Source organism: Culex quinquefasciatus, chromosome 1 (assembly GCF_015732765.1).
Source record: "Culex quinquefasciatus strain JHB chromosome 1, VPISU_Cqui_1.0_pri_paternal, whole genome shotgun sequence".
NCBI lineage: Eukaryota > Metazoa > Arthropoda > Insecta > Diptera > Culicidae > Culex > Culex quinquefasciatus.
In genome coordinates this window covers 13,780,412-13,796,866 of record NC_051861.1, presented here as the reverse complement: position 1 = coordinate 13,796,866, position 16,455 = coordinate 13,780,412, and the positions used below count along the sequence as shown (strand labels likewise).

Below are 16,455 nucleotides of genomic sequence, written 5' to 3'. Positions count from 1 at the left end.
GGTCAAGTTTAAGGTTCATGTCTATTTAAGGAAATATCATATTTATTCATAGAAATGCAATAATACCCTTAAAAATCTCACACCTGCAAACATTTTGGTTGTATCAGCCAAATCAGAGCAGACACGTGATATATTTTCACAAAAATTATGTAAAAAAAATTTGATGAGAAAATGACACATAAAACACATCATTTGACAAGTTTCCCTAACTGTTTTTGAAAAGTTTTCAATAAATGATGAAGTATTTTAAATCAAAAAATTAAAAAGAAGATATCTCAGAAATTTTTCGATGAAACATTTCGCTCTTAGAACCGTTGGAATGCTGAAAAAATTTCCTTTAAGACACATTTGAAAGTAGCGATGACTATTTTTTCCTGATAAGGTCTTTTGAATTTTAGTAAATTTTCCATAAACAGTGCCGCAAATGCATGTTTTTTTCTAGCCATTTTTTAAGTCAAAGCTTACATTTTTGATTTGCAATCATTAGGCAAATCAACCGTCATTAAAATTTTAAAATAGTTTGTTTATATTTTTTTTACCCGCCTCGACCTTGATCAGAGCCGAGGGACAAAAATTGAAAAAAAAAATCAAAGCGGTGGTTTGAATTAAAAAAAATGTAAGAGTGAGCTTTATTTTTAAATAAATAAATATATTTCGCCAATAAAAAGTTGAAACTTTATTTTATAAAATAATGAAATCGCTTTACAGATGGGTTAAAGAGCCATAATCACTCAAAAAAATCACATAATTTGGCCCGCGGGCCAAATCTTTAGTAATCATGTAAAGGTTGTATTCAATAAAATAAGAAACTTTAACTATGATAATAATAAAATAATATAGACGACTTGGCATTGGCAAGCCATTATCGTTGGCGCCAAGCCTCAAAACGCCACGCGGCCATAACCATGAATCCTCGCGGGACTTAAAGCTGTCCCGTTCCGAGCGGTATGTCACCCGTCGCAAAGTTCTTTTTTATTGCACCCGTTAACACCATCCAGCAGCCTGCCATAGGTCAGTGAATCCCTCGGGGATGTATCTACGGGCGTCAGTCAGCGTCACGAGTGCTTGGGATGAAGGCCCTGGAAGGCCTTTCCGGAGATGCTCCGAGCAACTTCGTTTGAAGTTCGGACTGGGACTTCCAGGGCCTGCGCAGTAACTTCGAGTGGACTTCGTATGGCCGGTTCGTGGTTTCAAACCAGGGAACAGTTCGCTTCCAGCTCTTGAACCGGGTTGACATTGCTGGCAAGGTAGGTTTGTCTGCGCTCAGTCGTACTATTGGGGTCATTTTTCGAACTCTTGCGGGTAGTTAATCACCAGATTATCGATGTTTGAGTGGTTGTTGGGGCTCTGTTTTGGTCATTTCAGCATGGAGAAGGGAACCGGTCGGAACAACTTGATGAATGTTGGCCCGTGGATGCTGCATGTGTACTTTGGACAGCTAGGCAGGGACTCCCCGCGATGAGAATCCCAATTGCTGGAACAAGAGGGTTGAGGGGGGCGAACATAGAGATAGGAAGTGGCGCGAAATATGATTAATGTCGCAATTACTCACGAAGGGAGGTCGCTTTTGGCTCCCACGTGCTGGGGGAGAACCGCTAGATGGCGGTAGGAGGTGGGAGGTTCGGTTAGGCGGCTTGTCTTGCAAGCGGTTGGGCTGGTTGCATACCAAAAGGCGAATACGGCGGTGAGATATACGCGATTACGTGCGGTTTTTGTGACGGTGGCTTCAGGGGGTGAGCGTTATAATTTATTTACTAACTGGTCAATTGAGGGTTGGGAACGGAAAGACTTGAGGAGCGCTTTGGGGGTTGGAGGCTTGTAAATGGTTAAATATGGTGGGCAAAGTGGCCACCCGGGAGTTACGGCGATGGATAGCAGTGATGCTGGAAAACGTGTTTGGAAACACAGTTAAAAGCTTTGGATTTCATGTTCGTTCTAAAAATGAGTCAACACTTTTGCTTTTGAAATTCACCGTTTTGGACTCTCTATTTAAGGCACCAAATTCGTTTTTCTTTTACTCATAACTTTACAAGTATCAGAGCCTTTCTTCTGGTTGGATTTCTTTTTTGAAGTTTATATTTTGAAACATGGCTAAGTGGCTTTTTATGTTTTCGCGGTTGTTTTCTCCAGAAAAAAAAATCATTAAGATCCTCAGAATAAACCCAACTATTGCCGCGAAACAGCCCACAAAAGACAAGGGGATTGTTTGTCTATCCATAAATTTTAAAGAAATATTGCAGCTCATCTTAATCAAAATGATTAGTCATAGAAATTTCGACTAATCACTTGCTTGTTGATAGATTGATGTTTTTTGCAATCCTCACATTACTGAGGAAAGGCTATAAAATCACTCGAAAAATGAACTTCCCAATTAGACCTCCTAGACCCACCTCCATATATACCTATCGACTCAGAATAAAATTCTGAGCAAATGTCTGTGTGTGTGGTGGGATGTTGATCAAAAAATTGTCACTCGATCATCTCGACATTGGCTGAACCGATTTTGTCCGTTTTGGCATCATTCGTTCCGTCTTTGGGTCCCATAAGTCGCTATTGAAAATTATGCAGTTTAGTTAAGTACTTCAAAAGTTATGCTAAAAAACGATTTTAACAAAAGTCCGGAAGATTGTAAAAAGGGTGGCTTTTGTAAGATAACCCGTCATGCTATACATTTTCAGAAAGGTATCTAAAAGACCTTTCCAACGCGTCCAAGACATTGAAGATCTGACAACCCTATCAAAAGTTATAATCACTTAAGTGTTTTAAACACTTTTTGGAGGCCGGATCTCAGATATTTTGATGACAACGTTGTCCGGATCTCTCATGCGACCTATCGTTGGATAGGTATTCAAAAGACCTTTATAACGACACAAATCATTACTGTAGCACTGAACTATTTCCACGAATGAAAAGCCTTTTTGAAGCGATTTAAATTTCGTGATAATTTTTTTACAATTTTGCGGAAACAAGTAGTGAAATTGCCACATACTACTTTCGAAAAAACTAATTTCCGGCAATATTGGTATGATTGCGTTTAATTCACGCCTATTAAGAAGAATTAACCCCAACTAAATCTCGCATTATATGAACATCCGCAACGATATTTATGTTTCAATTACATGTCCCAACCAACAAACTGCACATCCTTCCACGAAAAAAAAAAACATTATTATTTCATTCGGGAAGCATTTCTCACAGTTCAGATAGTGTGCATTCGTAGTTTAACAAATTTCTTGCCTCTTCCGGGTGTGTATGATATTGACTCAGATTGGATACAGCTTCCGCCAGCTTCCAAAATAAATCAAACAATGAATACTTGATGAACCGGAGGGAAGCTTGGTCAAAGCTCTGTTCCCGCTTGCTGCGAGAGCTTTCTCACCACACCAGCAATATCCAGAGCAGAGCTGAGCAAGCCGCGTCCAACCCACCCGGTGTGAGCTTCATCAATTTTCCACAAGCGGGTCCTGCCTGACAACGGCTCAATTTGGATTTGAGAGGAAAATCGTTGCATATTGCATATGCAAAACCTTTCCCGGTCCTCCAACGCCCCCTTTGAAAGTGACGCCCCATTGTTCCAAACACCCTCCACGCGGGTTCGTCGCTTGCAATATCTATGTTGTGTGTAGAAAAGCATGATTCGGGAAGTGGCCAACCTTAGCTGTTGGAACCGTCGAAAGGGGTGAGAACAAAACTGTAGAAATACTGTCTTAAAAATTTCGCAAAAGAATAAACCTTCCCTTAAATTTTGTTTAAAAAGATCAATCTTTGAGAGTTTTTTAAAGTATAGAGCAATTCCAGCTCAAATCAGGAATGTTTCTGGTACTTTTGTACCCGACCCTCTCCGATTTCAATGAAACTTTGTAGACATGTTGTCCTAGACCTATATAAGCCATTTTTCAAATTTTCGAAATTTTCAAAAACCAGTAGTGGGAATCGATTCCCCAGACAATTTTACATAAAAGTCTCCATATTAACCATTGTCCTATGTCCAATTCTTGGGTAGATACAGTGGTTTTAAAAATAAAAATGTTGAAGAAACGGGATTTTTGGTGGTTTTTGGCAATTTCTATATGACAGACTTGGTTTTTCAGTCTGGTAAATATTTTTACCGGAAAGCTCGTCCAATTTCCCATAAGTTTGTCTTTGACAGCATTTCAATTGGATGTAAGAGCTTACAGATATAAGCTAATTTACTATCCAGGTTTCTACCACACTGAAAAAAATATTCTATTTTCAGTTATTAGCAATGTAATTAAGCTTATATCTGTAAGCCCTTACATCCAATTGAAATGCTGTCAAAGACAAACTTATGGGAAATTGGACGAGCTTTCTGGTAAAAATATTTACGAGACTGAAAAACCAAGTCTGTCATATAGAAATTGCCAAAAACCACCAAAAAAACAAATTTTTCAACATTTTTAAAATTGTCTGGGGAATCGATTCCCACTACCAGTTTTGAAAATTTCGACGTTTAGACCACTTTTCAAAAAAACAGTTTTAGTAAATGATTTTTGAATTTTTTTAGGAGAGACATACCATCCTGCATTTTTCGTCAGTCTTTTGGAAACATCTTAGGCTATTTTCTCAAAAAATTTGAACGAAAAAAAATCGTGACATCACCTTTAAATTTAACTTTTAGACTTAAAATTCAAAAAATCTCATATAAGTGGCGTGTATTTTTTTCAGAAAGCTCGTCCAATTTCCTACAAGTTCGTCTTTGACTACTTTTTGATGCGACGCAACGGCTTTGAGATACAGTAATTTTTAAATTGCAAAATACAAAAATGTTTAAATACACCCAAAACTGGCAGCGCTAGTCCGAGAGAATGATGGTTTCGAGTCGAGAGAATGGTGGTACCATTCACGGACGCAGAGAACACAGCTCGAGATGGGCAATAGAACTATTCTCTCGAGGTTCATTTGCAAAAAAGTTCATCCGTCAAACAAAAACCAAAAGTGTCGACAACGGGAATTGAACCAGAGACCTTTGACAAACCAATCCAATGACTTAGCTGCCTCGGCCACCACAGCTTGGTGACCATGGAGAAGTCAGAAGTCGATGTATGACACTTGTTGGAGATTTATTGATTCAACTAACGAATGAACTCATTTGTTATGATGGTGTGAGTTGGTACCATTATTCTATCGATTTTGGCACTGAGCCCTCAATAAATTTTGAGAGAACGATTATCTCGACTCTGAATTTTGGGTGTATAATGAGAATTAATCCAAATTCAGTAATCGTTTGGTAACTGGGCTGCTATTCAACTAAGCTGTTTTTCCTGATATTTATACAGATTGGTCGATATTTTCCAAAATATTGCTCATTTATTTGCATTTTTTTTGTTGCACTGGGCCTGACCATTTAATGGTTTCAATAACGCCATGTTTTAAAATCCGGACACTCCGTAGTATATCAATTTTGTTATAGATGATATAAAATCTTGTACACGATCTTATCTTTTTACAACGATCTATCTTTTTACAACAGACTCCAAAAAGTGTACAAATAACACTTAAGTGCTCATAACTTTAGATAGGGTTATCAGATCTTCGCTGTTTTAGGCACATTTAACTGATCTTTCAATTATCTCACTAAAGACGGGTCGCATGATAGACCCGGACATCATTTTCATAGAAATATTTGAGATCCGGCCTCCAAAAAGTGTGTAATTAGCACTTAAGTTCTCATAACTTTTGATAGGGTTATCAGATCTTCAATGTTTGGGGATAGTTTTAAAGGTCAGGAAGGCAAAAACCCACACAAAAAAATTATTTAATTTTTGGCGGTTTTTGATACTTTTTCGCCAAATTTTTGCCATGAAACGTTATCAAAACTCATCAAAATCTATGTTTAACAATTTCACTCGGGTTTCAAAGCGTCCGTGAATTCGAAGCATGTTGTAGTTCTTTTCAAATTATCTTACTTAGCAGCGATGGGAGTCTACAGAATGGCATCAGCAGTGCGGTGCTTGTGGGGACGCGCAGTCCGGTTTTTTGTGTTATTTTCCGTCTCTTTTGTGTCGCTATTTGTGTACATGGGGTGATTGGATTTCTTCTTCTTCTTTTTTCATTTATCTTTTGTTCGCGCGTTAGTTGGGCGATGAATTTTATTTTTGTTCTCTTTACATAGTTTTTGATAGAAACGATCCGATTTTTGTTTTTTGAGACAAGCAAGTCGTATTGCTGGATCAAGTCCTTTCCATATCATCGAGGATCGGAAGGCACGTCGACGGATATGTTTTAAGGCTTATGATATAAAATAATTTTAATGAATGAAGCCCTTCCTACATCACCGTTGATCGGAAGGCACGCCGACGGAGAATTTCTGGAGAATCGCGGTCGAATTAATACTATATTTAAATCCCTAGATAGGTATCTTTCCGCAGCCGGCTGCCTAAAATTTTTAAAATTTCAACCGATAAACAAATTGCTCATGGTCGCATCACCTATCACAGTGAATCCTGACCTCATACCCATCTTACTAACCCCTCAAAACTCATGTGATACTTTGTCGGAGACGCAGTCGATTTGGCGGTCCCATCACTCAAGTATCGGACTAACATTCCCATCCACTTCCCCGTGTCTTACCACTGGTCGTGGCCGGCGTCGGTATTGATCAGCACGATAGGGACCTTTGAAAATTGCGAAGGGGTGATGATTGGTTCCTACTTTTCATCTGTGGTCCACGGAGCAATGTTTGGGGGTCCTGGTCAAAAACGAAGTAGCAGCTACGGGTAGACACCAATGCTATGCTATGCTATGCTAATTATCTTACTTAGCAGCGATGGAATACCCACTCGGAAAATAATCTGGTAAATTTGAGTGTCTGGCGCTGGCGGACGTTTGTCGTGCAGTTCAGACACACTTGGCACACTTATCCTAGACAAGTTTTGCGTAACGCCAGATGAATCTGGCGGAAATCGGGCGAAATTTCAGCCAGCCGTCTGGCAACAAAATCAACCGGTTGAATCGGTTGAACCGTGCACGACCGGTTTGTGTCATATTCGCCAGAAATCATGGCAGAAATCTGGGGCAAATCTGGGGGAAATTCTGCCAGATGGCTGGCGCAAGCCCCCAGACGAACGCCAGAAATGCGTCCGCCATTTCCGACCGGGTAATCATCCTCAAAAGAAAATCTTTGGATGTCCATCAAGAGAAAAAAAAAATCCGAAGGGCTCTCCTCTCTCGCGCACGAAAAGTCGGTAAAAAGCATCTAAAAAAATCATCATCTTGATTATTCGGCGGAACATCTTTTTCACTACCCGGTCGGAAATGGCGGACACAATTCTGGCGTTCGTCTGGGGGCTTGCGCAAGCCATCTGGCAGAATTTCTCCCAGATTTACCCCAGATTTCTGCCATGATTTCTGGCGAATATGGCACAAACCGGTCGTGCACGGTTCAACCGATTGAACCGGTTGATTTTTGTGCCAGACAGCTGGCAGAACTTTCGCCCGATTGTCGCCAGATTCATCTGGCGTTACGCAAAACTTGTCTAGGATAAGTGTGCCAAGTGTGTCTGAACTGCACGACAAACGTCCGCCTGCGCCAGACACTCAAATTTACCAGATTATTTTCCGAGTGGGTACTACACTTGCAAGTGTAACGTCACACGTCGAAAAATGACCTGTCACTTTTTGTAGATGGGCAATGTGTGTAAACAAAGTGAAATATTTTTGAGTGGTGCTGACAAGGAAATTAAAAAAAAAATCATCAGCAGATTGATTTTTTTGCAGAATTTCTCTCTTTCGCGGTGGAAGAAAGTTCGCAAGCGGAATTGATTTTTTTACGATTATTCCATCACTGTTACTTAGTATTTTTTAAGTCTATATTATTCAAAGTAACCCAACTATACAGTAAATTTAGAACAGACACGCTGCCAACAGCTTCATTTGCCGAAGGCCACAAAGAGTGAAAGAGACATCACACTGGGCAGGAGCCTGGTTTGGCTGGAGCTGTTTTGGTTTTGTCCCCGCCTCAACCCGATGCGATGGAAAATCCTGGCAAAGGGCGTGTGAAATCCGGGTGCATAATTGAAGAGTTGGTCGGAATCGGAACGATCAATTTCGATCATTGTCCATCATCTGGATTTGGTTTTGGATAGGCGACCGAAGTGTTTCCATTGAAATATCCGGTTTCAAGATTTTGCTACTGGGCAATTTTAGGATTTTACACCCACATCGAGTCATCAAGAGATGAACTTTAATAGAATAGAAAGCTTTAACTTTGTATTAAAGCAACTCATTGTTTCATAGACTATTTGGACGCTTCAATTGACAGTAAGGCATGAACGATTTTACAGAAAGGTGTTTCTAGGACCATGAAAAAAATAAAGAAGAAACTTTTCATGCAATAGGAACAAAAAATCCGGAAAAGAATCAGCCCCTTTTTGTCTTTTTCGTATTCTTGTTCTCCAGCAAAGTTGAACAAGGAAAGTGAGTACTTTTACTTTGTGGCTTGTCTGAAAAGATTCCGATTGAACGATTTCTCCGCTGTTCTTATGCACGGCTACAATATTGATGGAAGTTTCGTAGAACTGTTCAGTGGAAATCGATCTACACGATTGGATCTTGTTTTGCATGTTCGAAACGAAGTCAATGAAAAAAAAGCTATTCCTTTTATGCTCCTTATGATGTCATTCGTTGCTTTAGGTTAGTGTTGTGCAACTGTAACTGCAACGATTGGAGGCCTATTGTCACGTTTCTTTGAAGATGTTATTCTTGAAGAGTTGATTTTTACTGATATCGAAATAATTGTAATATCGAGTCATAATCTTAAACGATACTCCTAGCTCTACACATCTGTTCATGAGCAATTCACTGAATGAATTTAACTCATTGGGTAGCAAATTTCCAGGAAGCCACCGACTGCACTCAAACCACATATAAAAACCCAACTAAACTCTCCCTGGGTTAGTCATCTGCCTGTTGTTCGTTCCGCAGGGTAGCGAGAAGTGAGTTCGAGTCTGAACTTTTTTTTATCGTAAAAATCGTAAATGCAGCTCAAGTTCCTGCTCGTTTTGCTGTTGGCTCTGGTGGCGATGTTCGATTTTGCCGCAAGTAGTTCGTACATAATCTGCCCCAAAGGAAAAAAACTCGTTGGAGGACGGTGTCGGATAGTCAGGCGCCCTAGGATTAGAACCTATGGCTGAAAATAAAGTTTGACGAGTGCAAAACAACTCATAGTCTTTTATTTTATAGAAGGATAATATGGCAGGATACATTCAGACATTTGAATAATATTTCGATGTCCATGTGTCCTCTCGTACTATCTAGATAGGAGTCCCAGTAAGCTTAGTACAGAAGAGCACACCGACATCGATTTATATAAAAACGTTACGCAAAAAACATATCTACTTTTGTTGATAAGAGTTTAGTGTTTAAAGTTGATGAGTTACAAACTAAAAAGTGTCTTCCTCACAGACCAAAGAAAACTTGTCAAACATTCCGATCGCATTACCGAGTATTTCCACGATTTGCTTGCTCCTGGAAAGCATACAAACTGTTATGTACACCCCTCGTTCGTTGTACTAAATTAGAACGCAAATGTCAAACGTAGAGCGTAACGTTCTGAAACGACTTCGCTGTGAGGTTGAATAAATCTTTCCCTTTTATCATCTAGAACTCAAACCGAGCACATCTTTTCTAAAAAATCCGGACTTCTTCGTATTAATTGGCGACGAGGAAAAAAGAGTTTTCTCAGTTTTCCTCGGTGGAAATCGGTGTAGGCAAGCGCATCGGTTGGAGGAAAATTTGGGAGAAGTTTTTCTTTGGTTACCGGGGAAATCGGTGATAATCGATTGTCCCGGAAGACTACGGATTTGGTCCGTGTGAAAAGACAGTCGGTGATAATCGATTTGTCCAGAAAATACAGAATTGTCCGTGTGAACACGTCGGTAAGCAGCAAGTTGACGAAGGAAAGAACAAAAGGAATCGCAAGAGGGGCAGACAAAAGAGAAGCCATTTTGTTTTCTTTCCCTGACGCGGAGCGTGGAAAAAGTGGTTTTTTTTGGAGTTTTCTGTAGACGGTTAAGCAAAAAAAAAAAGTGCAGTGTTCGTGGTGTAGAACCTCTTTTTTATTATTGAAACTATAACAATAATTAATTTTTAACGACTGCCTGTTTACGGCAGGTCTAACATCTTTGTTTGAAGAGTAATAAGAGTGTAATCTTTTGTTTTAACAGGGTCGATCCGAGGAGCCGGACATTTTGGTGTTTTCTGGCCGGGGCGGTGTGTTCTGCCTTTTGTGACGTGTCGGGAATCATCAACGAGGCGGTGGATTGTCCTTCCGGTGATTTCGGAACAGAACCAAGTGATTTCGACGTTGTCGGAAGCTGATAGGTGACCGGCTGGTAATTTCTGTCGCTACGGGTGAGCGGGGAACGAGCCACGTGTTGCAGTACCTGGAAGCGCTGATTTTTTGAGGTTAAGTTGCCGCTGGGTGGGTGAGTCACTTCAAACCTTTATATATTGATTTTGAGCCAGACTAATAGGTCTCCTTGTGCTTTTTTATTTTTAAAAACTATTGATTGAAGTTTGTTGAAATGAGCCAAGGAGGCATGGTTTCATCCATCGAGCCGTTCCGCAAGGGTTCTTCGTTTTCGGACTGGATTTGCCGTCTGAAATATACATTCGACGGTAATGACGTGACAGATTCTAAAAACAAAAGCTCACTTTATGAATTTATGCGGTCCTTATCTATTTACTCAACTTAAAACGATTTATAATGAGAAGGATTTGGCCAATGCAACCTTCAACGATATTGAAGCCAAACTTAAATTGAAGCTAGATAGGGTAGAACCTGACCTTGTTCAAAGATTCCGGTTGAGTCTGCGTAATCAGCAGCCTGACGAAACGGCAGAAGAATTTGTACAGGCCGTCAAGCTGCAGGCGGATTTTTGTGGTTTCGGTGCCTTTCGTGATGTGGCCATCCAAGACCGCATTTTGGCGGGCTTAAGGGATGATCGGTTGAAGGAAATGTTGTTGAAGGAGGAAGGTTTAACGTTAGATAAAATGGATAAACTAATTACGACGTGGAATATAGCCAGGGATAACGCGCATGCATTGAACAATAACAACAACAACTTCAATTATTATAATCTTCCTGTCGGGTTTATCGATCAATATTCTCCACAACAACATAATTTTCGTTCTTCTGGGCAAGTGAACAACTTTCGTAGATCGGTGCATGAGAGATTAGGTTTTCGTCCGTACATTAGGCAAAACTCACAGTCACAAAATAACAACAATAATAATAACTACAGACGTGATGCGAACAATTTTTATCATCGTAATCAAAATCATCGCTATTCTGGCAGATACAACACACAATACAATAATCGCAATGACATTCACACAAACAACAACAACAGAAACAATCAACAACCGAACCGTTACAATAACAAAAATTTTAGAAATAATGAATCAAACAGTAGATATGGGCAAGGTTCTCAGCCAGAGTTAGAAGAGGAATCTGTGGTAGTCTGTGAATATTGCGGGGTTCCTGGCCATGTGAAACGCAAGTGTTTTACTCTCAAGAATTTGAAGCGTGATGTGGTCAAATTTGTAGATCTAGCGAAACCTGGAACTAGTTCAGAGAAGCAGCTCACGGACATGATGGGTCGATTGACAACAGCTGGCGACATGGCTGGAAGTGACAGCGATGATAGTTACTCCGAATGGAACTCAGGTGAATTGCAGTGTATGTGTGTGGAGTCCATTAATAAGATTAGTGAGCCATGTTTGATGAATGTCAAACTTGATGATATTTTGGTGTCGATGGAAGTAGATTGTGGTTCTACGGTTACTGTGATGGGCAAGAGCCAATATTTTACTCTTTTGACAAACCTTTGAAACAATGTGATAAGCAACTTTTGGTGGTGAACGGAAACAAGCTGGAAATTGAGGGAGAAACAGATGTGTTAGTTGAGCTCAATGGTTCTAGACATGTTTTGAAGCTTCTTATTTTGAATTCAAACTTTAAATTTATTCCACTTTTGGCAGGAACTGGATGGATATTTTCTTCTCTCAATGGAGGCAATTTTTTCTAGCAATTTGATTGTTGATGAACAAGTCAATAGTTTAACTACACCAAAACGTGAAGAATTGATTGAGGAAATTAAAAATGATTATGGTGAGGTTTTCATTAAGGATTTTTCTACTCCTATTAAAGGTTTTGAAGCTGAATTGGTTTTGAGGAGTGATGTGCCCATTTTTAAAAAGGCTTATGACGTACCTTACAGGTTAAGGGAGAAAGTTTTAATTTATTTAGATCGATTGGAGAAACAAAATGTGATAACTCCGGTAAAGTCGAGTGACTGGGCGTCTCCTGTTATTGTTGTAATGAAAAAAGATAATCAGATTAGATTGGTGATTGACTGCAGGGTCTCAATCAACAAGGTGTTGGTTCCAAATTCCTATCCTTTGCCGGTTGCATGTGATTTATTTGCTAAATTGGCAAATTGCAAGGTTTTTTGTTGTTTGGATTTGGAGGAGCTTATACTCAACTTGCTTTATCGGAGAGGTCCAGAAAATTTATGGTTATTAATACTATTAAAGGTTTGTTTACATATAACCGTTTACCACAGGGGGCTTCTCCTAGTGCGTCAATTTTTCAATTTGTCATGGACCAAATATTGGGTGGCATTGAAAATGTTTTCTGTTACTTGGATGATGTGTTAATAGCAGGAGAGAATGTTGATGATTGTCGTCAGAAGCTGTTAATTGTTTTGGACAGACTTGCGAAGGCAAACATTAAAGTAAATTGGGAAAAGTGCAAATTTTTTGTGCCTGAATTAAATTATTTGGGACATATTATTGGGGAGAAAGGTTTAATGACCAGCCCTGACAAAATTTCAACTATACAAAAAGCTAAAGTGCCTACAAATGTACATGAACTAAAGTCTTATTTGGGATTGATTAATTATTATAACAGATTTGTGCCTAATTTATCTTCCAAGTTATATCATCTCTACAATTTGTTGAGGAAAAATGTTAAATTTGTCTGGAGTCATGATTGTGACACGGCATTTCAAGAAAGTAAACAATCTTTGATTAAAGCCAATATTTTGGAGTTTTATGATCCCCATAAAGAAATTGTTGTGGTGTCTGACGCCTCGGGCTATGGTCTGGGAGGAGTAATTGCTCATGTAATTGACAAGGTTGAAAAACCAATTAGTTTTACCTCTTTTAGTTTAGATGACGCACAAAAAAAGTATCCAATTCTGCATTTGGAAGCTTTGGCATTAGTTTGTACTATTAAGAAATTTCATAAATATTTATTTGGACAAGAGTTTATTGCTTATACTGATCACAAACCCTTGCTGGGGATTTTCGGCAAGGAGGGCAAAAACTCAATATTTGTAACGAGACTTCAACGCTATATTTTGGAGCTGTCCATTTACAAGTTTGAGCTCAGATACAGGCCTTCTGCGAAAATGGGAAATGCGGATTTTTGTTCGCGATTTCATTGGAGCAGGCGGTGCCTGCTGAGTTAGATCAAGATTTTGTTCGAGCATAAATTTCAGTAACACATTGCCAATAGATTATGTTATGGTTGCGAAGGTGACAAAGGACGACGTTTATTTACAACAAATTATTAACTATCTGCGTGATGGTTGGCCGCTTAAGTTTGACAAACGCTTAATGGACGTTTTTGCAAATCAGAAAGATTTGGAAGTAGTTGAAGGGTGCGTTTTGTACCAGGACAGGGTGGTTATACCACGTTTAATGCAAAGCGGAATTTTGACACTTTTGCATGCCAATCACGCAGGGATAGTGAAAATGAAACAGTTAGCACGAAAACATGTCTATTGGTTTGGTATAAACAAAGATATTGAAAGCTTTGTCTCAACTTGTGATGTATGCGCTAGCATGGCAGTGGTGCCAAAACCAAAAATTTTGTCTCAGTGGACTCCAACAACAAGACCATTTAGTAGGATACATATTGATTTTTTCCATTTTTCTCATAGCAATTTTCTTTTAATTGTGGATTCAAACACAAAGTGGTTAGAGATTGAGTGGATGAAGAAAGGTACGGATTGTGCCAAAGTATTGCAGAAATTGGTTGCATATTTTGCAAGATTTGGGTTACCAGATGTTTTGGTATCGGACGGCGGTCCTCCATTTAATTCTCATGCATTTGTTTCATTTCTTGAAAAACAGGGCATTAAGGTGTTGAAAAGTCCACCATATAATCCATCTAGTAATGGCCAAGCTGAAAGGCTGGTGAGAACTGCGAAGGATGTTTTAAAGAAGTTTTTACTAGAACCTGCAATGGCTGAGATTGATTTGGAGAACCAGATTAGTTTGTTTTTGATGAATTATAGGAACAATGTAGTTTCTAGTACGGGCAACTTCCTGCGGAAAAGGTGTTCAATTATAAACCTAAAACTTTGCTTGATTTACTTAATCCCAAAAACAATTATAAGCAGCATCTTCTCAAGCAACAATCCTCGCCTGATGAAAACCTAGATGATTGTCTTAGGGATGTGGAAGTTTCTAATGACTTTTAAAAGATCTGATTCCAGGGGATGTTGTATGGTACAAAACCATAATGCGCATATCCCAAACAAATGGATTAGAGCACATTTTCTAAAACAATTTTCCAAAAACTTATTCCAGGTGTCGGTTGGAAGCGCTCGGGTGATGGCCCACAAGATGCAGCTTAAACCCCATCACGAGCGTAAGGAGCGCCCGAATGTGCACCTGTTTCCGGTGGTGCACGGCGAATACGAGGGCGAGGAGGAAGCAGTTTGTACGACTGCAGCAGATATTAGTTCGGAAGAAGAATTTCGAGGATTTCCGGTGATGGCTGGAGGAAAAAGAAGAAAAAGAAGTGCGCTTACGGCAGAATTGCCTGAAGAGTATCCACGTAGATCAAAAAGGCTCAGAAAGCCGATTCATGATTTGAATTATCAATATAATTAGTGAATTCAGAAGACTAGGATTTTTTTTTAAATTAAATAATCATTAAAAGTGATATCAGAGAATTAGGAAAAAAAAAAAAAACAAATTCGATCAGATAAATTAACTAAATTGAATTGTATTCATTAGAAATCTTTCTTGCTAAAAGAGGGAGGAGTTGTTATGTACACCCCTCGTTCGTTGTACTAAATTAGAACGCAAATGTCAAACGTAGAGCGTAACGTTCTGAAACGACTTCGCTGTGAGGTTGAATAAATCTTTCCCTTTTATCATCTAGAACTCAAACCGAGCACATCTTTTCTAAAAAATCCGGACTTCTTCGTATTACAAACCAAACACCAAAAACCAGCATAAGCATAACACAACACAAACACGACATATCGCAACAGTAGTAAAAGGAAAAGAAAGTGAAGAGGTCGTGATTTGTGTACCATCCCCTCCTCACCCAGATTTCCTATAGACCAGAAGTTCTCACGACCTTTCTTCCGCCCCTCCCTCTCCCCGCCGGAATGGGCCTGACCCATACAGAGGGAAAGAGAGAGACAGGGTGAGAGGGATTCACAGATCCGGAAAACGTGATGGCAAAATTTATTTCCTTCGTGCTTCCGGCCTTCAGGGCCTTCTGATGGCAACTTTTCTTGTTATCTGATTTCCCGTATGGCTTCGCATGAGCCATCAACCTAGCAGTGCAGTGCAAAAGGGGGGGGGGACTTGCTGTACAAGATATACAAAGTTGTACTGACACATCTTCAGGAAGTGGGAAAATGGGGGAAGGGAGTGATGATATGTATCTAGCAAACGGGGAGTGGGGGGATAGCCCTAGCCAAGGATTCGAGTAATAGTTATTTGATTTGAGGTGGGAACATTTTTGCGTTCGTTGAGCCTTTCTGATGCTACGAGTGGGGATGATGGTGGCGATTCTTGGGGTTATTTTGATGAATGGGACCCAGAGATGTTGCATTTCTGGCTTCTTTCTATATCGAAATCTATCTAAAAATTCCTCATTCTTAAATTGAGAGTCTTTTTTTTTTTAATTTTCAAAAACCACATTTATTGTAAAAACAAGTTTTCTTTATTGAATCAATTAGTTTTAGTTTTTAGTTTTTAGTTTTTAGTTTTTAGTTTTTAGTTTTTAGTTTTTAGTTTTTAGTATTTAGTATTTAGTTTTTAGTTTTTAGTTTTTAGTTTTTAGTTTTTAGTTTTTAGTTTTTAGTTTTTAGTTTTAGTTTTTAGTTTTTAGTTTTTAGTTTTTAGTTTTTAGTTTTTAGTTTTAGTTTTTAGTTTTAGTTTTTAGTTTTTAGTTTTTAGTTTTTAGTTTTTAGTTTTTAGTTTTTAGTTTTTAGTTTTAGTTTTAGTTTTAGTTTTTAGTTTTTAGTTTTTAGTTTTTAGTTTTTAGTTTTTAGTTTTAGTTTTAGTTTTTAGTTTTTAGTTTTTAGTTTTTAGTTTTTAGTTTTTAGTTTTAGTTTTTAGTTTTAGTTTTTAGTTTTAGTTTTTAGTTTTAGTTTTAGTTTTTAGTTTTTAGTTTTAGTT

At 38.8% G+C, this 16,455-nt stretch overlaps 1 protein-coding gene across 1 annotated transcript; it reads left to right on the top strand.

Annotated features, from left to right (window-relative positions):
- Positions 1 to 1,030: 1,030 nt before the first annotated feature.
- Positions 1,031 to 15,210, top strand: LOC119765613. The gene is made up of 3 exons (XM_038249867.1): positions 1,031 to 1,044; positions 1,124 to 1,247; positions 14,623 to 15,210. The coding sequence occupies exons 1-3, from the start codon at positions 1,031 to 1,033 to the stop codon at positions 14,926 to 14,928; spliced, it is 444 nt and encodes a 147-aa protein (XP_038105795.1). The 3' UTR covers positions 14,929 to 15,210.
- Positions 15,211 to 16,455: the final 1,245 nt, after the last annotated feature.

Excerpts from the sequence above, each read along its gene's own strand:
- LOC119765613 (XM_038249867.1), top strand. Across the intron at positions 1,248-14,622 it reads GGGTTGACATTGCTGGCAAG|GTGTCGGTTGGAAGCGCTCG; the intron begins GTAGGTTTGTCT and ends AACTTATTCCAG.